General features: G+C 36.4%; 2 protein-coding genes and 3 non-coding genes across 6 annotated transcripts; 3 read left to right on the plus strand and 2 right to left on the minus strand.

Moving 5' to 3' along the window:
• Positions 1 to 4,213: 4,213 nt before the first annotated feature.
• Trnan-guu (transfer RNA asparagine (anticodon GUU)) lies at positions 4,214 to 4,287 on the minus strand. The gene has a single exon. It is a non-coding gene; the product is annotated as a tRNA-Asn (tRNA).
• A 134-nt stretch (positions 4,288 to 4,421) lies between these two features.
• Positions 4,422 to 27,621, plus strand: LOC106133276 (kelch-like protein 2). 2 transcript variants are annotated; one of them, XM_013332946.2, is made up of 10 exons: positions 4,422 to 4,972; positions 16,488 to 16,644; positions 16,943 to 17,105; positions 19,102 to 19,235; positions 19,743 to 19,902; positions 20,305 to 20,440; positions 21,122 to 21,199; positions 21,786 to 21,903; positions 22,429 to 22,592; positions 27,195 to 27,621. In XM_013332946.2, exons 1-10 carry the CDS (start codon positions 4,797 to 4,799, stop codon positions 27,364 to 27,366), a joined length of 1,458 nt encoding a protein of 485 aa, XP_013188400.1. In that variant the 5' UTR covers positions 4,422 to 4,796; the 3' UTR covers positions 27,367 to 27,621. The 2 variants fall into 2 exon arrangements, with proteins under 2 accessions (XP_013188400.1, XP_060802522.1); XM_060946539.1 differs by lacking the exon at positions 4,422 to 4,972 and adding an exon at positions 16,101 to 16,255.
• On the minus strand, positions 5,004 to 5,075 carry Trnae-uuc (transfer RNA glutamic acid (anticodon UUC)). The gene has a single exon. It is a non-coding gene; the product is annotated as a tRNA-Glu (tRNA).
• Trnag-ucc (transfer RNA glycine (anticodon UCC)) lies at positions 17,179 to 17,250 on the plus strand. Its single transcript has one exon. It is a non-coding gene; the product is annotated as a tRNA-Gly (tRNA).
• LOC106133277 (probable small nuclear ribonucleoprotein E) lies at positions 17,998 to 18,515 on the plus strand. The gene has a single exon (XM_013332947.2). The coding sequence runs from the start codon at positions 18,107 to 18,109 to the stop codon at positions 18,392 to 18,394; it is 288 nt and encodes a 95-aa protein (XP_013188401.1). The 5' UTR covers positions 17,998 to 18,106; the 3' UTR covers positions 18,395 to 18,515.

The raw sequence follows: 27,621 nt of genomic DNA on the forward strand, positions 1-27,621 counted from the left end.
GATTATCTCATTTAAATATTAGTAAGTACCTACTTAAAAGTTGTGAAGATGGGTATATACCCAGGTTAGTACGTTACGTAACGTACCTAAGTTTCAAGATTCTCAAATATTACTGCTGGAAATGCTTTTAACATCAAACAATCTCCATCAAAGCTAATTCAAAAATACAAACTGCACTTGAACCGACGCACTAGAGCCCCCTTACGGCCGACCAGCTTCATGCTAATATTAAAAGTAATACCAGCTCAAACGATATCACTATAAAGCTAATTAAAGTTGCAATGACACTACACTGCATCTTAACCCGTGCCCGCGGTAGACAATGCGCGGCGCGGCGCGGCGAGGCGGAGGCTCGAGAGCGCCCTGTAATCAGGGCTAATAGAAGCGTGTGTGCTTTGATCTGCGCCTCAAAGAGAGACGAGGGCCGAACTCACGACTCAGCCGGAGAAAAGTTAGACACGGCAAATGTCGTTTAAAGTTTCCCCGACTTTATAAGTTTTCCGATTTCCATGTGATTTGGGATTTAAGGTCTTATCTGTATTTGTATCGAAATTTTGCTATGTGAAAATCAAGTTGAGATTTTTCAGTTTGTGTGTCTAACAGTTTTTAAATAATTTACTTACTTTACGATATATGTTTATAATTCAAATTATTTGACGTCATGCGTCGCTAAAACTAAAAATCCAATTTCTTTCATCGTCATGTATGGAATTGAGGTACTAAAGGCAAGATATTATTGCCAATGCATTGGCGATGTTGGATCAAATTCATAAATATTTGATTCTATAACTTGTAAGTCTACAACTGAAAACTATTAATACATAAAATACAGAATAATAATAATACTTTGATTAGCCCATCATCCGATACCTCAGTGCTGATTTAGATACTTTATGCCTGCTTCGTAAGTATAAACACAAAGTGGACAGATCTGTCCCATCCTCGCTCTACTAAATTGCAAGCCAAGGTACAGAAACAGTGAAGAGTGTAAGCGTTGCAAGTGCAATATTGTTTTCTTTCTGCTTTGCGCGTGCCGCGTCGTGTAATTGATTCTTTTGTGCGGCAACCGCGGGCAGATCGCATCGGACCCATTCATATTCAACAGTTAGGTGACGTTTAGCGTGTCCTGTTTAATTGGTTTCCTTATTCCAGAACAATGGGAAGGGCCCCTTGTTATGATTAATTTCGATTGTCAAGATTTCGTTTGTACGGACTTGGCTGGATGTGAAAAAAAATTATGGTAATTACATTCACAATAAAAAAAGAATTGCAACATATTAAACAAATTAATGTAACCTTAAAAACAAAAGATTATTTCTCATTTACTTATGTAAAAATAATGATATGTTACGGGAAATATATAAAAAACAAATGCAACTAAAACTCCACAGTTCCGGTACTAATTTAGAACTGTATTTTTTCTTTAAAACAAATATATTTAAACAATTGCTCTTCAAATCGTTTTACGGTCGTCACTTTTTTATTTTCGTTTTGGCTGATAATCTTTGTGGCCAGTTACGAATATAAAAAGGTTGCTTATTTCCAGACAACATGTCATTTTATATAAACAATAGCTTCTGTTTGTAATATTCCTATGTCCTGAAATTCGAAAATCCTTACTTAGTTCATAAATAGTCCGGATTCAAACATTTACATATCCTGTACGAGTCACGTAATCCAAAGTAAATAGACGTGGGCACATCACACATTACAATTAGCATACTCATGTATACATTCCTGTTGATCGTTCCAGCTATCAATATGTACACGTGTTAGCAAACACGCTGAGCCCTACCGAAAAGGAAATAATCCCGTTATTGATTACATTATCGCAAATAAACATCGTTATCGGCTGAACCACCGACAGCCGGAGTTTCGACAGTGATTGATACAATCGCACATATTTATATATGCTCAACTCGACCGATAACCGATTTGATTTTTATTGCCAGAACACATTTACGTGTGTTTCTATTTATAACTGCTAAATGATAGCATCAACGAATGTAATAATATTTTATCAGTTTGCTACAAATAACGTTGGATAGGTTCAACAGTTATAGTAAAGGAATTTCAGTTTACAATAGCTTGTTTAAAAGTTCTAAAGAAATTAAATAGATTCGTATAATCTGATTCTGAGCACCAAAACCTAGATAATAACTGAAACATTTTTGTTTTAATAAATATCAAGTGATCGTACACTACATAGTCGCTTTTGTTTACATACGCCATTTTGTTTATTTGATGACGGTTTAACTGCATTAAACTAGTTCAACATAAAATACGTGTTACATTCTCCATGAGCTGTTGACGTTTCTACAACATTAGTGGGTTAAACAGCGATAATTAACATTAACCTTGAAACATAATGCAGCATATAAAAATACCACAATTAAAGCGAACGCATTAACACATCATCGTGACCGTTTCGACCCGAACAACGCGGGCCAATGAAAACAAACTGATAGAATTATTATCCACGTATTCTGTTACTTTATTACTATTTACTAATGCTACTAATGTATGGTGACGTTCACAGAAACCAGACTGGTTCACAATATATCTGTTAGCGCGAACGTCCGCTCGTTGAAAATACACCATCTGTTTAAATAAAAACTGCTCTTGAGTTATGGTAAAGTCGGCTTTGGGTTTGAAGCGGACGTCATTTATTATTAAGAAAATTTTCTAAGATCTTTTCATTGTTTAGTTGGAAAAAAAAAAACGAAATACCTAAATACCACTTGCATAAATTAATTAGTGTGAAGTAAGAAATATGTAGTCACCATTTGATTAAATCTCAATATTAAGTCATACTCAAAAATGTGGCCGTTCCCGTGAGGATCAAAGACATCACATAATAATATGTTTATATACTAGAGAGTAACTGTAGCCACAAATAACCGTACTTACATAATTTATAGTGTTTAGTAAAAAGTGTTCTCATATTTTATTTTAACCTAATAAAATAACAATCATAATTTTTCATATTTGCTAACCTAGAAATGCGACCATTCAAATTTCTATGGTTGCCAATTACGAGTAAAATCAAACGTTAACAAAATATCATAAAAAAACAAACTTCATCACAAAAAAAATCTTACAAAACACAATCAAATTTTAACAATGCAATTTCCTAGCGCTAAAATCAGTGGTTTAGTTCCAAATCGGCCGAGTGCAGCGCTGGCGTCGGCAGGCGAGGCGAGGCGACCGCGACCACGCGTCAGCACTGACGGGTTGCAATTTCCGAACCGTCAGTTAAGGGTAACAAGCATGGCGCCCTCATCAAATTCCCCCTTATTTCCTCTGCATGTTCTAGTATATGTCACAATTTTATTTGTGATACCGTATAAAAATGCTCAGCGCCTATTGAATGTACAGCACAAAGCACAGGCATTTCGTAGCAGCTTTCGTTATGCCGCCACGAAATGTTCGAATAACATTCCACCTCTCTTTAGAAATTGTCCCTCTCTTAAATCTAATAAAAAATATATTCTGAATATACAGAAGTCACGTTAAGCTGTGCTGTGTTGTCTTTATTTGTTCTATATAATAGTTATGATACCTTCGTCTGATTCACTCTCTGATGACACAATAATGTCCTAACCATAATCTTTCTTCCCCTATATATATTGATAGTGTAATAAAATAAACAAATATTATATAGACACGGTTCAGTGTGTCGTCGCAGTGCGCAGTGGTACCTACTTCATGACTGACCGGTGTCCCCGGCAGTCGGGGTGTTGTATAATGCCTCGACACAAGCTGAGTGGACATCGGATTAATAATACAATTTAGGCAAATGTTAGTTTTTACTTAAGTACTTTAGTATAAGATATATTTGTGTGATACTAAAAAACTTTTATTCATTCATTCATTCAAATGTGATAAGATAGGTAGGTAAGTACTTCTTAAGAAAAATTAAGAAATAGAATTCCATTGAACTGAGGCAAGAGGACGATCGGAATACTAGGTCAGTAAGGTCAGTCTGACCTCCGCAACCTTGGATGGATTATCAGACAGAAGTTAAACATAGAGTATTTTTTTCTGGAATTTCCCTTGAGCGTTGATGAAGATATTAGTAATTTGTAATTGATAACGCTCTCAAAATGCATGAAATAGAATGACCATATAAAAAAAATAACCTTTTTTTCATTTTACTAGTTTAGTCCCCAAATAACCTTAAAAAAATATATTTATTCAACACAAAAAAGTCCGCCCCCGGGTGGGCTCGAACCACCAACCTTTCGGTTAACAGCCGAACGCGCTAGCCGATTGCGCCACGGAGGCACTTGCTCTCTCTTTCGAAATTACACATCTAATTTTATGTAAACACTTGCAATCTTAAAAGACAAGGATAGCGATATCGCCAACACCATTTTTACCTGAGCAAAATGAAACCTGTTTTTGAACTATTTCAAAGAACATACCCACGTTCAAGTTATTGTGTTTTCAATGAACACACAACAAGAAATTCTCATAGATTTTTAAGCTGTGCTTGTTGGATTCTCGATCTTGCAAAGAAGTTACTTGAATGCTCAAGTTACGCTTTGAGGTTATGTTGATGTTGTCAAGTTTTGTGTTGAGTTTTCGGTTCATTAAAACTGCAAAATTTTACTCTTTATATAAATAGTGTGTTTCTACTTACATCTTAGTGTATTAAAAGGATTCAACTACAATCTTTACTTTTCACCAATTTGTTTTTAATCGATTGATCTGTGTTTTTGGACTAAAAGATTGGCGGCGGCGTTGGTGTTTTGTTTTATTTACAAAAATTTTAATATTTTTTATCTGTGAAAATGGCAAATCGTGTGCCTGGTGCGTGCTGTGCTGCATCCGTTGAGCGCGCTGGTTTGCCTGGATTGCTTCGTGACCTACAACGGCTTGCGGAAGATCATGACTCCGCTGACATTGTTTTTATTTTGGGAACAGTTGAAGAAAAAATTTACGCACACAAAATAATAATGATGGCAAGGTAAGCAAAAAAAAGAACTTCAAAAAGTACTTTCCCGTACCGGGAATCGAACCCGAGCCTCCTGGGTGAAAGCCAGGTATCCTAGCCACTAGACCATACGGGAGATGAAGAGAATAACGAAAATTCACTATAATAGCTGCAAGCAAAAAAGATATTTGTAGCATTTATTTTTAAGATTTGTGTGATTAGATGAAAAAATACCTACTTACTAGTAACTTTCTCTCAAATCACCAAGGTAGGCAGAACCTCCTATCTTTTAACCTATAAATTACATCATTCAGTAAATACGTTAAAAACGAATAAAATAATAGCATTTTAGCTTATCGGAAAATAATATTTCGTACTGTACAAAATTTTGTAATATTATAATTTTAGTCGCCACTCGTAGGTCCATTTTATTTATAGGATTATTACGTCTGGCGTATAATTTAGGCAACTATTTTCAACGCCTTACAGAAAGTCAGCAGCAATGAGACTGCGCGGCAAATTGCTGGCTTTCAGTAGATCGCTGCGAATTTCTCTGTTTCAGATGCAAATGCTTTTAACCCGCGCGAAGACGCAATTTGCCCCATTACCCAGAACAAGCTCACAAAGAGATGCGACAAATATTTTAATGTATAATTCATTTTGGTCAACTTCTATTAGTTTTATTTATATTGTGCCCGGCACGTAAGTTGAAACTTATTTCTTCTCTGAACGCTTACTTATCTTTTCTTTGTACTTTATATTAGAGTGAGACATAAACATGACAATCTGTGGCACAAGTAGCTCCATCTATTAAATGATTTATGAAACCTATTAGAAGGTTTTCCTCACTAGGTGGCAGTATATGTATTTTGTAACGTAATGAAAAAAAAAACCATTTTCTTATTCTGTCGTAAGAATAAAAGTAAACTAACAAGCAGCATAAAACATATGTACATATCAAAAGAGGCTGCTAATTTCCATACAAATAGCCACTGTCCAGTTTACGAACATGTGGTGAAAGGCACAAAAACGCCAAGTCCCAACTCCGAACTCGTCCAACTTATGCGAAAACTTGCCGAATGTATTTGTTAGAGTAAATTGGAAAAATAACTCTATATTCGCTTTCGCCGCGAAACTTTGTTATTCAAGTTGATATACGAGGTTAGTTTCCTAGTTTGTACCCATTCATACTTTTTATTGGATGATGTTATAATATGCTATAATATTTTGTGGTGATATGTGGCTTCTACTTTATTTTCGTAAAGAAGCCCTAATATTTTCGATACACTTTAAGGTTTTAATTTATTCAACAGCATACATACTTTAGCATATTTATTTCGTCAAAATAGTGTTGTATAAAGTATTAATTAATTTTGGGAATAAATCATATAATTGGTGCACTTGTTTTCATAACCAAAATAGAATCTGACCAAAGCATGCCATGCAAGCAAATAAACTGGTATTTTTGTAAAAAAAATTACTTACTTCATTGTAATATACAACGATAGCGCTGATAATTGCTATACAGTATAAGCAATATTCTCAAGCAAATTGATACTTAGCCGCAGCTGCATGCCGTCGCCTAGCGTACCTGCTACTTTATGTGATTAATTTTAAAAGTTGGGACTTGGCGCGCGCACCGCCGCGCAATCAATCTTCCGCGATAAGCGTCCGCTTCTTATTAAATTATAATTTGTATACAACACTCTCATTAATCCTTAAACGTCGACAGTGTTTCTGAAGTAAGTTTACTGCATAAAATTCCACTAGGATATATAAATCACTGGTTTATTAAATCACAATTTTCTACTGTATAATAACATCACACTTATTCTAAATTAGCGAATTATAAATGGATACCTACGAACCTAGCTAGGTATTTCTATGATGAAATTAAGATTTTAAGTTATCCTATCATATAAAGGATAGTTTAAATCAATACTTGTACGTACTCCAAAAATTATAAGACTGTACTACTATAAAATATATTTTTCCCAACAAATACTTTCAAAATGAAACACTACTTGCAGGAGCGTCTCATCCAGGTTTCACGGCTGTATCAATAGGTGTTTACTTAGAGGGTGTCGGGGTACCGGGGCCGGATTATTCCAGACTTAATTACAAGCTAGGAGCCTGATTGATGATTCAATGACGGCGCGGGAGATAATCTGCGTCAGTCTATACATAGGAGAATACTGCTGTCTAATGTTTTGGTCCATCAAATTCATTGGCACGTGTTCTTATTAAGCATTTGAGGGTTTTGACAGGTAATTGTATTTATCACTACATAGTATAAAACAAAGTCGCTATTTTAGTCTGTTTGTCTGTATGCTTAAATCTTTAAAATTACGCAACGGATTTTGATGCCGTTTTTTGTAACAAGTAGAGTGATCCAAGAGGAAGGTTTTTATGTATAATAACATTTATAATTTTGCACCCGTACGAAGCCGAGGCGGGTCGCTAGTTGATAATATTTTTATTTGTGGACTTTTATAGATAAACATTCAATGTCGCTCTTTCCTAATAATCTATCTTTAGCATTAGCATCATTGAGCTTTAGTACTAGCGGAAACGATGCTTCAGGTCGACCGCTACCCAAGGGAAGATCTTCCGCCAGGCTAGGTGCCATGCCTGGGGAACCGCGGCTCCAACGGTCCGTCTGAGGTCTTCCCAAACTCCTGTGCAGGAGTTGGAGTGAATGGTCAGGGTTTTTTTACCCTCTTCATTGGCTTCTTCGCTGCCTACGGCTGTAGGCAGGTCAATGGGGCGGCCGTGGCGGCCTGGGTCTTCTTCTTCTTTCTTCTGGGAGTTCCCATCGGCGGCGGCGTCGTCACTGAGCGACGACGTCTGCCGCAAGGCAGCGAGGTGAGGGCTTCACGCGACGGTCCGGAGGGCGGGCATGGAGCGGCGCGATGCCGCGCAGGTGGTCGTGTGATGATGCGTCCGCCCTCTCGAACATCTTCGCGGCCAGCCTGGCCACAAAGTCGTCTAGGCCCTCCCACTTCAAGTCCCTGAGGATCGTCGAGTTCTTCACGTAGCGCGGGGCTCCGACGACTGCTCTGAGACTGAGGTTCTCCTGGGCTCTGAGTCTTCTTCTGTTGGTCTCAGAGCAGTAGGCGTACCACGCCGGGGCCGCGTACGTGAGGCGGGATGGCTCCAACGATGTTGTGTCGGAGGTTGTATAATGCTCCAATTCGCGAAATCTTTGCTTGCGCGATTTAGACTATTCGCTGTTTTTGAGTGATGGCGTCCATCCAAACCAATTCCTTTGATACAAAAAAATTAATTATTAATTATTAAATCAATTTTTTTTTTATCAAAACAAAAATTCAGTAAAATAAAGCACCTCCATAATGTAAGCACGTTACGGTATCTACCAAACCTGAAGGTAAGTATTAAGAAAACAAAGTGTGCTTCATTAAAGAATGTCATGAACTTTCCTTCACGACATTCACAAAACTTCACCGTTTTGTATGTAAACCATTGTCGCTTCACCGTCAGCTGCGTTGAGCGGAGTTAAACCAAAACAAATTATCAAAAACGTCCCAACTCGGGCACAGTGAGTGCTACACACTTGTCGGGACAAATGAGAAAAGTTCCCGTCGACGCCAAACAAAAAACAATCCTTATGCAAGTGTTAAATCGGTGTTGCCAGCTCTATGCTTCTGTACCATTTGGCGTTACAACATTTGTGTTTAAAATATTTCTTAAATTAATTTATTTTTAATTATTTGACAAAACACCTTGATCAGAAAAATGCAGCATAAAAATCTTGTTTATTGCTGGTGCCTGGATCCTGACACTGATAAAGCAAAATTTTTAATTCCTCTATTAAATCGAATCTATGCAATAAAAAACTTGTTGCTGATAAAAGAATATAAAAAAAAAGAAATAAAAAATTGTGTTTTGGTTTACCATTGTTTTTAGGGCTTCCGTTGAAGGCAACACTGCCAAACACTCGAGTAACAATGTTTCCGGCACATCGGCAAAGCAAACGAACAAACAGACGGATTGTAATTACAACCGCGTACATGCGAATCGCTCGTTAAGGTGACCATCGAGAAGATATATAAGTAATTAATTGATGTAATATTATTTATTGTCCTATTGTAATTTTTATTTCATATAATTCCTTTCGTAGGAATTATTTAAAATATAAGACAGTATGAAACAGAGAAACAAAGAGGTATTTTCATATAGTATAAGAAACAAATTCGGCGATACCTTTCATTAAAACTTCTATTAATTTTTTTTTCTGGTTTTCTATAGACTATAGACTAGTTATAGTTAGTAATAGACTAGTTCTTTATCTATTATAGTTTTTATGTAAGTATCTTTATTTTAATTATTTTATTTAATATTTTGTGTAGGTAAATATATTTATTTAGTTTGACCCTACATAAAGTTCTCTGTCAGACCCAATGGTTGACTGGTAGAAAATGCTTCTAGCATTAAGTGTACAAAATACACTATGAAGTACACGCTACGAAGTTTAAATAAATAAATAAGACTTATAGAAAAAGTGTACCTTAAATTCGGTGAAACTTTTTATGAGTTTATAAGTTTATTTATATTCCATACCATCGGGCAAAAAACGTACACATATCACACGGTCCCGGTTGATTTATCCGAGTGAAGTTTCAAAGTTTATCTCCCACGAGAGACATAACCCGGCCGGATAACATGGATACGATATTTATGCCACGCCCGTATATTGCCACTTTGAATATTATGAGCTAAACAGCTGATGTTGCAAAAATATTTGAGCACAATTTAACGAGCTAAGCGAAACTCGTTAGTACGTGGCGGAAATTTTGGTATTACGTAATTGCATTATCGGTATATTAATCTGAAATTTCAGGTTAGAATAATATGGATTACAAAATGCAATTTCTCCTCCCTTGTTCTTTTTATATAAATACATACATACATAAAATCACGCCTCTTTCCCGAAGGGGTAGGCAGGGACTACCTCTTTCCACTTGCCACGATCTCTGCATATTTCCTTCGCTACATCCACATAAAAGTGATAATAAAGTGTGAAAGATTTAGCTTTTATATAAAGTAGAATAATATTTTAACACATGGTAACCCTCGCGTTAAACAAACGGAACGGCGGAACTCAAGGAAACGGAAACAATGCTAAATACACAATACAAGTTGAATTACTTCGCTCGAGCTGAGATTTTGCGCTTATGACATTTTATTCACTGCGCCCTATTAATTTTTGTTTTCAATACGAAAGGAAATTCAAATGCGAAAGCGCCCAATAAAAATGTCTTTAAACTTGTATTGCACTACCGAGGGGTCCAAATAACGCAATCTCTAGCAATATTGCAGTTTCCGCGCCAAATAGTGGATTTGTCGCCTTGCCGACACACGCGTGGCGTAGAGGCGCGACGCTTCAAATTCCCGAAACGCGATCTCTTTGATGGAAAATAAATCTGGGATTGATCATGAATTCGATTGGATTTATCCACTTTTAGGCATTGCATTTCTCTCTTACACGGTCGGCGTTTCTAGCCCTAGTTAAATTTATACATCATTACAAGATATTTGAGAATGAAGAATTCATGTTTTATCCCAAATTCAAACTAAACCTAATAAGAAAAATACAGTATTCGCCAATTTGTCAGTCAACTGAAATCTCAATAAACACGTCGATAGTGTTAAATTTAACGGTCCACGGATGACAGATTACGTAGATATAGTTGTGACAGTCAAGCCTGAAAAAGAACATTTACTCATGAATATGTTTTAACTCAAATAGTGATTACGCAAAAAAAACACCCTTCGTTATCTCTCTTTGAAATCACAGATTTATTTGCCTTGCAGTCGTCCTTTTAATTTTCAGATTGAATTACTGCAATCAGCATTAACGTCTCAATTTATGACTCTACAAGAACGCGAAAAATCGCACTCATTAGCCAATTGGAAGCTATGTCACTTGAACAGCTGAAACCGTAGACATACTTTTGTCTGGATAAAACTGGAAAAGCTGGTCTGCCATAACTGCTTCACAGTAGAAGAGCATTCTGCCGTGCAGACGGAGCAGTAGCCCACTGGCTTTCAGTCGTTCGGTGACCACGGATCATTTTAACATGATTCGAAATGTCCGAGATAAAATAAAGTTACACTATGTGCACGTTTAGTATTTTTTATAAATAGCTTGTCTTCCGTTACATAATTTTCTTTAAGTTATGTTTTCAATTTTATATTTGATAAGGTTTTTTAATTCACTATAAACGCTTCTATAAATCAACAACTTTTTTCTTCTTTAGAAGCATAAAATTGTAAAAACGATTCGAGCTCTACAAAAATATTTGTCTGTGACAGCACCTATAATTTACGTTGGCTCAGTCGCTTTCAGGACTTTCAATGGTGAAATTAGAAGTTCCTGTAGTTATAGAAACAGCACTGAATTCACTGGCAAATGTGGTTAATTCAAAAGGCTGTATTTTGTACACCATGTAATGTCAATGTAAAATGTCTACAATTTGAATTAATTCCATATACGTTACTTCAATGCAGAGATAATTAGATAAAGATTGTGGTTCTAATTTATAACTTCAATGCATAATTTTAAAACAGATATAACTTATAAAACTTTGTCATAAATAAGCCATTTTAAAGACGGGATAATTTATGATACAAAGACTGACACAACTGTGTAAGAACCACCTCAACAAAATGATGAATATAACTCCTCCAAAAACTTCACTCCGCAAAATTCCAAAGACATTTTTAAAATGATTGACGCGGCCTAATCGAGCAAACGCGAGCATATTTACCCCCAAATCCTCTTATCTAAACATTTTTTGAGCGGGTAATCATTCACGAGGAACTGGCAACACAATTTGTGTCGCGCGACGTCGCTCGACATGACGGATGACGCGCGGCCGCAGCGCGTTGACACGCAATTTGCATCTTCTCGATTAATAGTGGGCGCGCCACAGAGCCGCCATCTGACGGAGACGCCTTGTAATTAATCAAAAGTTTTTGCTCTCAAGTGCTATTTGGGTCACGGGAGTCAATGATGGCTTTAGAAATTTTAAAGTCCTTGATGTCTGTCCAAGCCTTGCCCTGTTTAGAATTCAAAACCGTTTGAAACATTTAAATCAATGTCTACCCGTCCTCTAGCTGAAATTGTACTAATGAATTACATGATAAAAAAAAAATATTTTCTGAAATCACAAGAAATAATATCAGAAGCAAAGAATTTGACAATAAAACGAAACAAAATAAAATATAGATACTATCAAACCAATAGAAACTATCTCGCCCCTGTCGCCGAGCCGAGAAATTGCATTTCTACCATTAACGACCCTTCAAATCAGTGCTGCCGATATACGAGTATTTCTCCGAGAAAAACGAGAAAAACCGAGGCTGGTGTCAATTAGGCGCAAGCTGTAACGGACAGACGGACATCTTAATATTGTGTCTGAGGAAGGACCCGCCGTAATGAGAACCATCGGAAAGGTCTGACATGTGACTATGACTATACGATAGCTTCAGCTTTCCATGAAGCTGCCTTTTGCCCATAAACATCTCCTTTTACTGATGAGATAATCTTGTCTAATCGTACAAATGTTAACATGACAGAATGCTGCCTATTATATTTAGATAGGTAGGTTTAATTTCTAAAGCATTCTAAGACTAAGGGGGTAGCTGAAACATAATAATATGTATGTTTGTTTGTAACAGTTGTAATTATAATGTCAAATAAGAGTTACTTTTGTTTGAAGTGTTCGTTTGCTTGAATCTAATGTAACAATCAGTTCGTTCGTTCCACCTTTACGGCACAAATACATATATTATAGATATATTTATTTACGAGATATATTTGTTGTGCCGTGTGATCCCCGGCACGAATAGAAAAAATAATAGGACCACTCCATCTCTTTCCAATGGACAATGAAGAGGCGACTAAAGAGTAGGCTTATAAACTTGGGATTCTTCTTTTAGGCGATCGGCTAGCAACCTGTCACTATTTGAATTTCAATTCTGTCTTAAAGCCAAAAAGCTGAACGTGGCCTATCAGTCTTTACAAGACTGTTGGCTCTGTCTACCCCGCAAGGGATATAGACGTGATTATATGTATGTATGATTTTATATATAAAGAATCCAATTCCAAAACCGAGTATTTCAGAAATCGCGATGAATTTCAATCCTGCGTAGTGCCTTGCCACGGCCGCCTATTCATCTCCCGCGTCTATCACGCTGACGCAGGATAATCGTGTTTTCGCCACACTTCGCCACAAGCCGCTTCAAGATTAATGACGTCACCGCCACGAGATCGCGACTGGATTTAAATAGTGATTAATTATGCATCAGCGGTGGCCCAGATAGGCCTTTAATCAAATTTGAAAAATAAACAGCAGCAAGCTGAAGGAATGCTTGGAAAATCTCTGCGAAAGTAGGTAATTTAATTTTACTGCGACCTTATTAGTCCAGTTGAATCCTCATTGAAGTAAAACTTCTCACTGGTTCAAATCAAGAATGTATATAAGTATATTTTTGTATTAATAGTGGTATTCAATTGAAGTTTCAATTTTAGGTACCTACTTCTTCTTTTATAAGTGTGAAACTTCTAATCTAATTAGGCATGCAAATATTCTATGCCACAATTTGATTTATTGAATTTGATGTTTTGAATTATGACAAGGTCTCCGCTCCACTTAACTCTTTTAAATGTGAGAAGAACTTTCCATGCCTCGTTTAATCCCTACCTATACGTGCACTGTACCTATCTAATAATGTTATGAATACACGAAACTTAATTGTGACAGCTTCGGGGATATCCTAGTGCCTGACAGCAGTTTTGGTCTAGCAACCACGGCACTGTAAATCAATTAATTAGCAACCCTGGGCCGCCCAGGGCAGGCAGATCTTTTAATCCGTTTTGCAGGAGGCGAGGGATTCGCCCTGAGGCTGCATTTGTTATTCAATTTTGTGGGTTGGGTGCAGCCGAAGCGGTAGGAAACTAAAACATGTCGGGGCTTGTTGGTAGGAAATGAGGGGATAAGCGCTAGGTGCTATAGTAATGTTTGTTATTTTTTTTCTTGTCGTTTATTTTTATACTAGCTGTGCCCGCGGCTTTGTCCGCGTGGAATAGTTATTATGGGCATCATTGAAGCCCCCAAGGATGAATAATTTTCCCCTTTTTTTCACATTTTCCATTATTTCTTTGCTCCTTATTGTTGCAGCGTGATGTTATATAGCCTAAATCCTTCCTCGATAAATGGTCTATTCGACGCTTATTTTTGACGACGTTAATTTTTCAATTCGGACCAGTAGTTCCTGAGGTTAGCGCGTTCAAACAAACAAACAAACTCTTCAGCTTTATAATATTTGTATAGATATAAATTGGCCACCACCACCAAACTGCTTCCCTGTAATATACACATATTAAATTAAACCTTGGTCTACATCGCTGCCTATTCAGCATATAGGTACCCACATTTATCAAGTTATCTGCATTTAATTGCTTGCTTGTTTGTTTCTATACATTACGCAGACGCAACCGCAACACGGCTCTGATTGTCATTGATTTATCACCTGATAAGGTATATTGGCTAATCTGACTAACGTTTGGTCAACGCAGGTCGCTTGGCTTCTACTACGTTACTACCAACTTCTACGTTACTACTTCTTATACGCAAAATATCAGAAACTTATTAAAGTCAATCTTGATGGCCACATTGTAAAGGAACAGTGCTGAAAAACTTCTGGAACATTTGTTTTAACTATTAAAAGATATAAAGTAAAGTAGGTATATATATACTTCATATAATTATACTCAAAAATTACTGTTTAAAAATTGTCACAAGTCTTTAAACTTTAAGATGCCCGTGTCTTGTCTTGCATTAATAATTGTGTCTGTACTGAATTATTATAAATAGTTAAAAAAGAACCATAATTAGGTACAATTAAATGTACATAACTCCTTAGATCTTAGTATATACTAGCTGTGCCCGCGACTTCGTCCGCGTGGAATAGTTATTTTGGGCATCATATTTATTTTTGCAAACATCCTCCTCGGCTTTATCAATTATAGCTGCTAATTGTTATGCGACTTGGCGACGACTTGGCCCACATCATTACCCGCGACGGAACGGAGACCGTATAGTGAGATGAGAGGCCTTTGCCCAGTAGTGGGATCTTACAGGCTGATACTTTACTTTACTTTAAAATAGTAATATCTTCTAAGATGTTCATTGAAATTAAGTGATATCAAAGACAGTTGTGTTTTCAATTAAATACTCATAATCAACAACAATCTTAAAAGAAAGACATAATCAGTTTAAAAGGTCAGGCGGTCACGCAAAGAACGCTGGTTCGCCGTATTAAATGTTTCGCTGAAAATTGCTTATAACGACTATATCTCAAAACCTATTCGTCTGATTTATATACTGTAAATGGCAATTTTAGTCTACATGAAAAGCCGAAAGTATTAAACATATTTATTTGGATAAGGATTAATACTGAATTAAAGAAAATTGGTTTCAAAATAACTTATGTTTATAATGAAAAAATAATCTTAAAAAATGAACATAAAAGTGGTTATTGTAAGTAAACCTTAAGAGATAGATATATGCTCTCGCGGACTTTTTTGTGGCAAAAAATGAGTACTTCACATCTTTAGTACATTGTTTTACTATATCTTTGTTGGTTTGCGCAGCGTTCGCGTGGAAAGCTCGCAGATGGCCGACTCATTCAACTTTCACCTGCATTATTGACGTTTCCCGTAGGAAATCCGAAAAATGTAGCCTATAGCCTTCCTCGATAAATAGACTATCTAACAGTGAAAGAATTATTCAAATCGGTTCAGTAGTTTCTGAGATTAGCGCGTTTAAACAAACAAACAAAACAAACTCTTCAGCTTTATAATATTAGTATAGATTTTGCTAAAGTATTTATTTTCCTTTGTATTTTTTTTTATTTTTTGCATATTCTTTTTACGGACAGTGATATAGGTACATCAGTTGACCCCAAAGCAAGTTTTCCATAAGCAGTCTTGAATTTAACGTTCTCGAAACTAAAATAGCTGTGAAATGTAATTTCCCAAACAACTTACGGCTTCAGACTGATAGTATCGACAAGTTTAATAAATTTAGTGCCATTAGTTTGCAACGCAGGCACAGAGAGCGTCACTTGCGAACTTCTAGTATAACTTACAAGTTGAGCACTCAGAGTTAAGTTTTTCCTTTCGCCAGGAATTCAGGCAAGCGCTTATTATTTTCCAAGGAGATTATCGGTTTTTCATTAGGAGATGCAAAATATCTCAGTGTTGTTTATCGTTCCGTGACTATCTTTGTAAGTGAAAAGTTAACATTTGTGGAACAAATTTTGCTATAACCGTTCGGCGAGAATGATTAAGTAAAAGTCGTATAACATCCGTTATGTACTTTTCGACTTTTCTCTCGGATTAAGATACAAGTTTACGAAATTAGCTTACTCACTACATTAAATTTTTAACACTCAAAGGAGATTTTCAGATTATCCTGTATATTCCGGTTTTCATACTTATTTTTTTTATTATTTTTAGGTGCAAAAGTTTCCAAAACACAAAGCGTGGAGAGGTCTGCCGCATTCCTGGCTGTACAGTAACGCCATCTGTCGGTACACAGCCTACACCAATACGTATGCCACACTTGCAACCGGATACGTTTCGTTTATTTATTCAATACGTTTATACTGGAAAGGTATGTACCTTAACATGTTATTTTAAAATAATTATCATTGCTTAATTTTATTTTCTAAGAACTACCTGTTTTTAAAAGCTAATTTATAATAAGAATTTATCAAGAAAAAATATTGTAAAGCGACATCTGTGAACTGAGTCGTAAACTATTTATAAGATACTTCTTATTTGTTCCTTGAATCAACAGGTTACATCAGCTGTTAATTTTATCACTACTATGTATGAAATTACAGTGATATAGATATTATATTAAATTTGTTTCTATTTTTGTTGCTATTAAAAAAAATCCTTTTTTAAAGCTTCTGCTTCAAGATTCCGGGGTTTTTGAAATGATGACCCTAGCGGCAGATTTGGGCGTGGAAGACTTACGAGCTGCTTGCGAAGACCATGTTACTTCCACTCTCAGTGTTGAGAGTGCCTGTACACTATTAGCAGCAGCCATGGAGATACAAGATCGACCAGGTAAAATAAGCATCTTTCAAAACTTATATGGGTTTGAAAATAGTCACTGCTAATTTTAGACACATTGACAGGTGCGATGGTGGTGTAATGGTCAGCATAGTTGCCTTCCAAGCAGTTGATCCGGGTTCGATTCCCGGCCATCGCACACTTTTTGGAAGTTAATAAAACAGGTCTACGAAAACCCAGTAATATTTTTATAATAAAAGTTAGTATATTTCACTTATTTTTTGCAACCAAAATTATTTAAGATTAACATTTACAAATTTTACCATTATTAGATAAATAAAATACTATTTAGTGTCCCGATTCTCTTATCTAACTTTAGCGAGATTACAGTACTCGTATGACTAGATTTTCATTGTAAAAAAAAATATTCCTTATGGGATAGGCAGAGGCAACAGTGTCGGTCGAATAGGCTCGAAAGCCACGTTCCGCTGGTATTCTGGAACAACATTTGATTGCACATATGAATGTGGTATATACACTATAAATTCCCTTAGTTGCCTTTGACGACAGAGATGAAAAAAAATGGAGTGGTTTTATTCTATTATTGCCGGAACTACACTGCACTGACATAAGTACATTGATACTGGGCTCGTTATAAAGCACTAGCTGTTCCCGCGAATTCGTCCGCGTGTAATAGTTATTTTGGGCATTATTCAAGCCCTCAACGATGAATAATTTTCCCCGTTTTTTTTTCACATTTTCCATTATTTCTTCGCTCCTTATAGTTGCAGCGTGATGTTATATAGCCTTAAGCCCTTCAGCTTTATAATATTATTATAGATTAGTGTCAATCACGTCAATCCAATATCAATCTTCATTCTTGTACTCAAAACCCAAGTATCTAGACCCGAAACTAAAAAATATTACTGGCGGCAGCCGCCATATTGTTTGTCTTTGACATTTCTAAGCGTTCTTTCGTGTTGAAAGCTAAGCCGGCTTTGGCGGGCTCGATTTTTTCAATTTTTAGCTAAATTGTGCTAAATAATTAAATAAAAATGGCATACAAAGGTCCACCGAAAGTCCAGAAGGTGATGGTGCAACCCATCAACCTTATCTTCAGGTATCTACAGAATAGAAGCCGTGTACAAATTTGGTTGTACGAAAACGTGAACTTGAGGATTGAGGGACACATTGTTGGCTTTGATGAATACATGAACATTGTTTTGGATGACGCCGAAGAAGTACACATGAAGACAAAGAACAGGAAGCAAATTGGGAGAATTATGATGAAAGGGGACAATATAACGCTAATTCAAAACGTAAATCCAAACGCAACGGTGTGATGTGATGGTGTTAGGTTATAAAAATTAAGTTTGAGTGTCATTTTCCATTCCTAAATAATAAGTGTATAACAAGACTACTTAGAAACCGGTCATGTGAAATACATCAAAGTTTCTTAAAAAAAATGGCTTTTATTTATTCCACATATTATCTTAAGACAAAACAAAACGGGTCAAGAAAGTATGGTGATATTTATTTTGCAACATTATTTGAAAATATTTTTCTCTATTTCTGTATTGTATTAAATAAACAGATGGATAAAACCAAATTTATTAAAAATTTTATGTTGTCAACTTTATAAACCTAAAAGTCATCCTCACCAGCCAATCTTTAGTTATAACTAGGGCTATAACATTGAGTCTGAAAGACTAAACATACTTTGGCAAGTAGGTAGCTGCTTGAAATTATTCTTGAACCTACAATAACAAGTCATATTGCTCTTCATACTACTTAATTTGTTAGTCAATTTAATTGAACAAATTTTACACCTACATAATTATCATATAAATTTAACAGGGAAATGTTGTCTACATTTCTGTTTTTAATTGTCATGGACACATGACCTGTGTTCATGACAATTAAAAACAGAAATTTTGTAGTCGTGTTTGTGCAATGGATCATTAAAAAGGTAAAAACATGGTCTTTCTTATTATAGACAATTCTTTTAATAAATATACAACAACTTATTTTTGTCCATTTTCGAACACAGGTGGCAAAAGTGCGTCTTCATTCATGGAGCGCTGCATCACGTTTATTGGGGACAACGCAGCCGACTGCGTCAAGACTAATGCATTCCTCAACCTGCCAAAGGAGGCTCTCATCAAACTCATTTCCTCCGATTTTGTAAGTACCTGCAGAAATTTGCCCACAATATTACTAAAAGAATTTCTCAAATGCTTGAGAAGTGCCGATTATTATTAGTTTCTATAAATAAAAATATATACAGGACAAATTACACATATTGAGTTAGCCTGGAAGTAAGTTCGAGACTTGTGTTATGAGATACTAACCCAACGATACTATATTTTATAATAAATAGTTTTTTTTCATCATGCCCTGGCCGGGATTTGAACCTGGGATCTCTGGTGTCACAGACAAATGTACTACTGCTGCACCACAGAGGCCGTCGTTCTATGGACTAATTGTTCGCCGCAAACTTAGATCTCACAAACACACACAATTTATTTCTACAAATTTATGGATATCTCAAAAACTACTTAACCAATTTTATTTCCTGAACTGAAAAATTATATTAACAGATACTACATATCTATTAAATTTCATCTAAATCAGATCAGCAATTTATGAGTTATCGTGTTACAAACATACATACAATATAAAAAATCGCAGCTGTGCCTAGAAGAGGAGGAGGTGTGGCGCTGCGCGCTGGCGTGGGCCAAGCAGCGCGCCGGCGTGACGCAGCCCACGCCGCACTGGACCGAGGAGGAGCGCGCCCGCGTGTGCCTGCACCTCGCGCCGCTCATGCAGCACGTCCGATTGCTGCTCATCGGTAACTAAATCAATATTTAAAAAAAATAGGCCTTTGCAGGTAATTTGCACATAATTTTAAATTTCAAATTAAATTTGTCATAAAAATCTAATAAATTTGTCAAAAAGCAACACATTGCAAGCACTTAACCCCCCTTAAGACTTCAAAATGGGGACAGAATCCCTTTAAAGAACAGAAGGAAATGTTCCTCAAAACGGGCATCCCTCCCCAAAAGGGTGCTGTAACTTTGCCCAAACAAATCGTAATGGGTCGATTTTGGTAAGAGAAGATGCAACAGCTGAAGTAACATCCAGTATTGGTCGCCTACTCGCCAGAAAGGCTTTATATCCTCTCATAATTTCTCACCGTAGCATTGGTTAGTACTTAAATAATTGTAAATGATGTATGTTTGCCGTACTCCAGACAGCGCGGTGTTCGCGGAGGAGGTGGAGCCGACGGGCGCCGTGCCCATGGAGCTGTCGCTGGAGCGCTACCGCCGCGCCGCGCTGCGGGCGCCGCCCGCGCGCTGCCCGCGCCTGCTGCAGCGCCTGCAGCCGAGGTCGGCCGCTTGTATACGTACCTACCCTATGGCTTCATAATGGAATTGAGATTCTAATTGTCATAGGTTACCAGCGGACTCTGCAAACTTTGTTTTGATATACCAGTCAATCAGCAAGTGTTCTTTTTTGATTTATCAATATAAAGATTAATTAATTAATTATTTTAATTTATTTATTTGGTGTGTGGTTCCCGGCACCATTACAAGAAAGAATAGGACCACTCCATCTCTTTCCTACGGATGTCGTAAAAGGCGACTAAGGGATAGGCTTATAAACTTGGGATTCCTATTTTAGGCGATGGGCTAGCAACCTGTCACTATTTGAATCTCAATTCTATCTTAAAGCCGGATGGCTGAGCGGGGCCTATCAATCTTTACAAGACTGTTGGCTCTGTCTACCCCGCAAGGGATATAGACGTGATTGTGTGTGTGTGTGTGTGTGTATTTATTTGGAAGACCAACAACCGTTTACAAAAAATAGCGCCACGTGAAACAAAAAGTCAATTACAGGTCCTCACTTATAAAAAACACCAATAAAAAAGTAACATCAATGTCTAAAGCTAAACATTAAACAATAGCTATTTATAAAGAATTTAATAGCTCCCTAACCCACTGAACTAAGTTAAAATCTAGTTACTGTATTTAAAGTAGTTCTCCAATAAATGTTTGTATGTATTCCAGACTCGCGGTGAACATGTTTGCCGGGAGTCTCATTCTTCAGCAAGACAAGAGTGCCTTTCAAGCCATCATCAACAACTGGTATGTTTGAATTTTATCTAAACACGGAAAGTTTATTATTTCTAAGTTACATACATATAATCAAGTCTATATACCAGAGCCAACAGTCTTGAAAAGACTGTAAGTCCGCATTCAGCTTTATTGCTCAATGATGAAATCGAGACACAAATAGAGGCAGGTTGTTTTGTTAGCCCATAGCCCAACTTTTTTTTTAATTAACCCTTACGCCTTTTACTACATCCATGGGAAAGATATGGAATGGTGCTATTCTGAAGTACCGGGAACCACACGGCACAAGTTTGTTTAAGCCTTCACGCATAACATCAATGTATAAGTTGCTTTGTCTATCGCATTGGTTTTTATGACTGTAATGATAGGATAAGTTTTGATGAAATAAATAAATAAATCAATTCCCCGTCTGGCATTGTATTACAAGGAATGAAGTGTTTCACCCGTTCGATCGTAGTTCTTGAGCTATCTGGCTTCAAAGCAGCCAGGATTTTTCGGGTCTGCCTTTTTATCTAAGGTGCAAGTTTATGTACTTAATAATTATTCTATAGCTGTGTATCCAATACAAATATAGTAACAGCGCCATCTACCGTGTCAGGTGCGGACTGCCGAAGCAGTGCTGGCGGCTGGTGTTCCGCGCGTCGTCGCACGGCTACTCCGCGCAGGCCTTCCATTCGCACTGCGACGGTGTAGCGCCCGTACTTTTACTCGCTCAGGTAACATACATATAATCACGTCTTTATCTCCTATGGGGTAGACAGAGCCAACAGTCTCGCAAAGACTGAATGACCACGTAGCCGCATTAAGATCGTTTGCCCGTCGCCTTAAACAAGAATACCAAGTTTATTAGCCTATCCCTTATTGTTGCCTTTTACTACGATTAACTTAACTGATCTGTCTACACACTGCTAAAAACAACTGCACTGATAAGGATGAAATTTGGCATCTATGGTTAATAATATTATGATGTAATAAGCATCAGCTAAGAAAGGATAAAATAAGTAGCACCATTGTACTAGAATTACTGTAATAATGGCTCCTGTATATTATTTTGTGTACATAAATAAATAAAGGATATCCCAAAATTGCCGCGGTAACGGAAATAAGCGAGATTTCTTTAAAGAAAGTAAATTATTAAATAAAGTAAAAGCGAGTAAATTATTCTTCTACATTTGTATTCATTCTTCTTTGTTCTTAAAATTGTAAAGAATAAACTTAACAAGGAAATGATTTTCCACTAGTTGGGTCGCGGCGAAATAATAGGTGGTTTCACCGAAGTGGCGTTCAGTCCGGGCGGCGCCGGCGGATACGTTGCAGCGGAACGCGCCTTCCTGTTCACACTGAACGGCGCGCCGCAGCGGCATTGCCTCGCCAAGAAGGCGTTTGCACTCTGCTATCATCCAGAGTGAGTATGCTATGGTCTACCGCCTTCACGTACACACTACACGGGTCGCCGCAGCGGCACTTCATCGCCAAAAAGGCTTTTGCACAAAATATCAGTTTTTTGGACACCCAGCAATGGACCTAAATCGACAAGATTTATTCTTTCGTGTTTTTAAGCTAAAATATACCACATGTAAGCCACGAGAAACCATATTAAATTCTATAATAGCTTATAAATTCACCACAAGAAAAAAATATTGACACTCCATTTTGTTAAATTTAGTAATATGCTTTTCGATAAAAGATGGCGCTAATTTAGTAGTTCCGTATTTCGCTAATATATGGAGCTTATTCAACACTTGCAATTTCCGATAATAGATAACGCTAGCGATAATTCATTAGTTAAGCTTTTCTATACTAGATGGCGCTTATTCCGTAGTTGCACTTTTCGATAGTAGATGGCGCTGACGCTAATTTATTAATTGCACTTTTCGATACTAGATGGCGCTTACTCAATAGGTGCACTTTTCGATAATAGATGGCGCTGATGGTAATTTATTAATTGCACTTTTCGAAACTAGATGGCGCTTACTTAATAGTTGCACTTTTCGATAATAGATGGCGCTTATTTAGTAGTTGTATTTTTCGGTAATAGATGGCGCTAATTCAGTAGTTACACTTCTCGATAATAGATGTCGCTAAATTGGCAAAATTGTACTTTTAACATTATAAATGACGCTTAAAACCTAGGAATATTATTTATTTATACAATGACATAAGGACAAATAACACAGATGGAGTAAGCCAGGAAGTAAGTTCGAAACTAGTTGTACTAGAAAAGACCCAGGCCAATCAAAAAAAGTTCGTCCCTCATAATACCCTGCCCGGGACTCACTGTCACAGACAAGCGCACTACCTCTGTGCCACAGATACCGTCAAATATAAGGCATGATGACTTATTATATAAATTATTAAAAAAGAATGCTTTGGTTAAAATAATAAACATTAATTTATTTTATTTTATTTTATTCGGAAAACTGAACAGTACAAATCTTCTTAAATATTAATAAAACAAATAACAATAAGCACAATTATGAAGTTTTTGCATATGATTTTCAGTAAACTTACTTGTCAACAGATCTAAATAAATTTTCTCCATAGCAGACGAAGCTGTACTTGTTATAGTCATGCGTTCTTTCGTATGATGTGATGAATATAAATATTACAATTAAATCAAATTAAAACTAAAACTACTTATATAAAGAAAGAAAAAAATACTTACAAACTAATTAAATTAAAACTAAAACTACTTATAAAAATAAAGACTAAATAACAAATAGTAACTTGTCAACTAATTATAATGGTTAACCAAAAAAAAAAATCAAAATGTAAGTATACCTAAAGTGAATACAATAATAGAATGTAATCGACAGGAAAAAAGAATAAGGTTATCTAGAACGAATAAACTCCTTATAACTAGTAAGTAACATCTCACTAACAACTGAGTTAATAACTGAGTTAGGGAACCATGTCAAACCAACGTATGCATAGTTTATTTTTAATGTATTAACGCTCGAGTTAAATAAATCAAGTTCATCAATATTTGTGCACCTATTAAGAGACTCAGAAGCACGTAAAAAGAATGTATTTTTTCTGTAGTTTGTGGCACATTGAGGTATAAACAAAATGTTAGGATTTCTCATAGTTCTATTCGAAACTCTTAGATTGATCCTTGATAAGAGATAAGGCGCATTAACTTTAGATTGCGCTATTTTTACAAGTTGCACAATGTCTGCAATATTACGTCTTTCTCTTAGTGGCAGTAAGTGATGTTTCTTACATCTCTCACTATAACCCTCCACGTAATGACCGCTTTTATTCTGTATGTATCTCAACAACCTACGCTGAATAGACTCAATTCTGTCGATGTAAATATTGTATTGAGGATTCCATACCTGAGAACAGTATTCAAGTATACTACGAACAAAGGAACAATTTAAAACTTTTTTTAAAGCAGCATTATACCACGGCGGAAACGAATTTGGTTGAATAATTTTGCTAGGTATGTGCTTATCTCTAATATCATATAGGCATTGATAAAAATATGTTACTGCACTTTCTAAACTTTCGCTATTTAAGCACACATCCCAGTCGATTTCCATTAAGAGTGAATTAATTTTATCATAATCACCGGACTCATAAAAATATTTTAGCTTAGGTTTTACTTTCTGAACTTCAACGGTGGATAAAGGTAAATAAATATTTAACGTTTTATGATGGTCGTCCTCGGGTACCAACGGATCCTCACAACAATCAACCAATAGATCAGTATTGCTTAATACCAAGTCCAATATCCGGCTTTTGCTAACATTCCGAAAATGATTAAATTGTATTAAATTACACTCCGAAATGGTATCAAAAAAATATACCTGGCTTTCGCCCGCTATCCGCGATGGCTGCAATTCTCCACTAACATGCGACCAATCAACGTTGCTTAAATTAAAGTTTCCTAATATAACAAAGAAATCATTAGGGTTTGAATTTACAATCATGGATAATCTGACTGAGAAATTTTGCAGTTGGCTATTGAACGAATATCCATGTTTTTCCGAGCATAAATAAATAGTACAAAGGTGTGTCTTTTTAAGTTGCCGGTCGCTCATGCGTTGCGTAACAGTTACCCACAGTCCTCGGCGGTGGAGCTCCACTCAGGACGACCTACCGCGGCTAAATCGCGTCGCGTAGCACAAATCACTCCTCCTCCAAGTTTTTCTAAAGTACGTGAATACAACCTGTCATTCCTCCACACAATGTACCTATCATCAAACAATTCATTATCACAAATGCCATTTCTGTAATCGATATGACGTCATATTGATTCATCAATAAATTCCGTTTAAAAATGTGTGTTTTGCTTCTTAATCCTCGGGTATTTTGATAATAAATGCTCATTTTATCAAGGCCCGGAAATATTTAAGCAATAACTTAATAGAAACAAACTAAAGCAAAACACTTTTCTCATAAAACACGGAATGATGAATATAGTACCTAATAGATGAGTAACATGAGTATAACATTGATTTATTATTATAATAAATATTCCTAATTTGCAACAACGTAATTAACTATAGATTATACAAGGATAACATATAAACTCGAAATTTCACTCAATGTGTTCATTAACACACGCAAATAATGACCATCAGCGTAGGCATTAGAGTATACATACAACAAGTAATAATGTAAAATCGAATCATACCTGTTACTAAGGCACATTTGTATTAGTGCGACGAGTACAGATAAGAGTTGCCACACAGAACCTTTACACGCAATATTGACCCTAATTGAAAATGCATAAACGAGCGAAAAATGTAAGCGCATATCCGTACTTACTTCGTTTAGATAATTAATGCCACAACCCATTGTAAACAATATTTCCGAGAATCCCAATTCACGTAAACAACACATGGTTCCCAAACTGAAAATTAAGCTATTATCTATTAGTATGAAAAACGTAAGACAAAAATAAATCATGTTATTTTTTGTAAGTCTTTTTCGCTTTTAATAAAAATTATCGGTGATGAATCCGCTCTTCGGACCATAATTTTACAATATTTGACCCAAACATATTGAAAATTATTTTCTTTCGCCAAAGATTTTGCCTTTCTTAGCAGTTCTTTATTAAACTGAGTCAAATGATCATTGACATAGAAGTTTCCCGCCGTGCCGAAGCCCAAATTCAAGAGGTTAAGTTCTTTATTCTTCCTTGCTAATGCCACAAACTCGTCTTTGGTGTAGCGGTTGTTAAGAGATACCACTATTGGTTTCTCAGGAGCTGCAGACCGCGTGGGAATGCGTGCAATGTAGTTAACATCTTCTTTCCTCACCGAGAAGTTGCACAAAGATGTGATTCTATTTATAATTTCATAAAGATTTTCATTTTTCTTTAGAGGGATTCCTCGAATTTCCACATTGTTGGCCCTAGCCCATTGGTCCCTGTCCCGAAGTTCCTGCTTCAGCTTATTTATTTCTTCTTTTAAAACAGGGACTTCCTCTGCTACCTTCTGTACTTCTACAACTTGTGCTTCTATGGCATTAACTTTGTCACAAAAACTATTTAACCTCTCGTGAACCATTCATTGTGTTTCACAACAACTGAAACTTATTTGTTGGCATTTACTTGAATTATTATGTTTATGGAAATTTTGTTTAACCTAGGTGATATACAATATATATACAAAATTTCATTAAAATAGGTCCAGTAGTTATCTGTGAACCCACAATAGTATTATGAAAATTTAATTAAAACACTTCTCATATATCCTTTCAATATAAGTTAGGATTGTTGTTGATTGTTGTGAAGTTGACTCAGATTTGCAGAAAATGCTGCAGTGCATTTTGTTACCGCTAATATTGTACTGACCTTTTGGAAGCGGCAATAATCTTAATTTTAAGTGATTTTTAAAATGTCCCAAATTTTGAATTATGAATTTTGCAGATGAACAAACTTTCGCATTTATATATAATATTTAAGTAGCTGGATTTTGATGAAGATAAGAGCACTTCCACCCGCTGCTACGTCCCCATAATTTTTCTATCACTTTCGATTTTCTCCTTTTTTCAGTTGCGGCCCAATATTCGGCGCCGGCGCAGACCTGATGATCTCCAGCAACTGCAACGGCAACAGCGACAGTTACAGCAACTTACACTCGTACGGCGACCCGGCCGCGCCTGCGTCGCTCGCGCATGACTACAACTTCTCTGTTCGGGACTACGAGATATTTACGTTTAAATAGTCTTCTTCTCCATCCTGGCTTTAATCCCGGTTGCGTCCTCACCTCAGCATTGGCTGTTTTTACACGAAGCGATTCCCGTCTGACCTCCGCAACACTTGCATGTTTATTTGTCGCGTAATCATAATAATTTATAGTCTAGGGTGTAAATTCCTACACAATATACGTATAAAAAATAACAGTTCATCACTCTAGAGAAGTAATCTTGTTTAAAATACCGTCCATTTTAATCAGTATTGTTTAGCTATAAGGCGTTAT

The sequence above is a fragment of the Amyelois transitella genome, chromosome 11, assembly GCF_032362555.1.
Source record: "Amyelois transitella isolate CPQ chromosome 11, ilAmyTran1.1, whole genome shotgun sequence".
Classification (NCBI taxonomy): Eukaryota; Metazoa; Arthropoda; class Insecta; order Lepidoptera; family Pyralidae; genus Amyelois; species Amyelois transitella.

Excerpts from the sequence above, each read along its gene's own strand:
- LOC106133276 (XM_013332946.2), top strand. The coding sequence starts at position 4,797 with ATGGCAAATCGTGTGCCTGGTGCGTGCTGTGCTGCATCCGTTGAGCGC. Across the intron at positions 17,106-19,101 it reads GGAGATACAAGATCGACCAG|GTGGCAAAAGTGCGTCTTCA; the intron begins GTAAAATAAGCA and ends TTTCGAACACAG. Across the intron at positions 21,904-22,428 it reads CCGTACTTTTACTCGCTCAG|TTGGGTCGCGGCGAAATAAT; the intron begins GTAACATACATA and ends ATTTTCCACTAG.
- LOC106133277 (XM_013332947.2), top strand. The coding sequence starts at position 18,107 with ATGGCATACAAAGGTCCACCGAAAGTCCAGAAGGTGATGGTGCAACCC.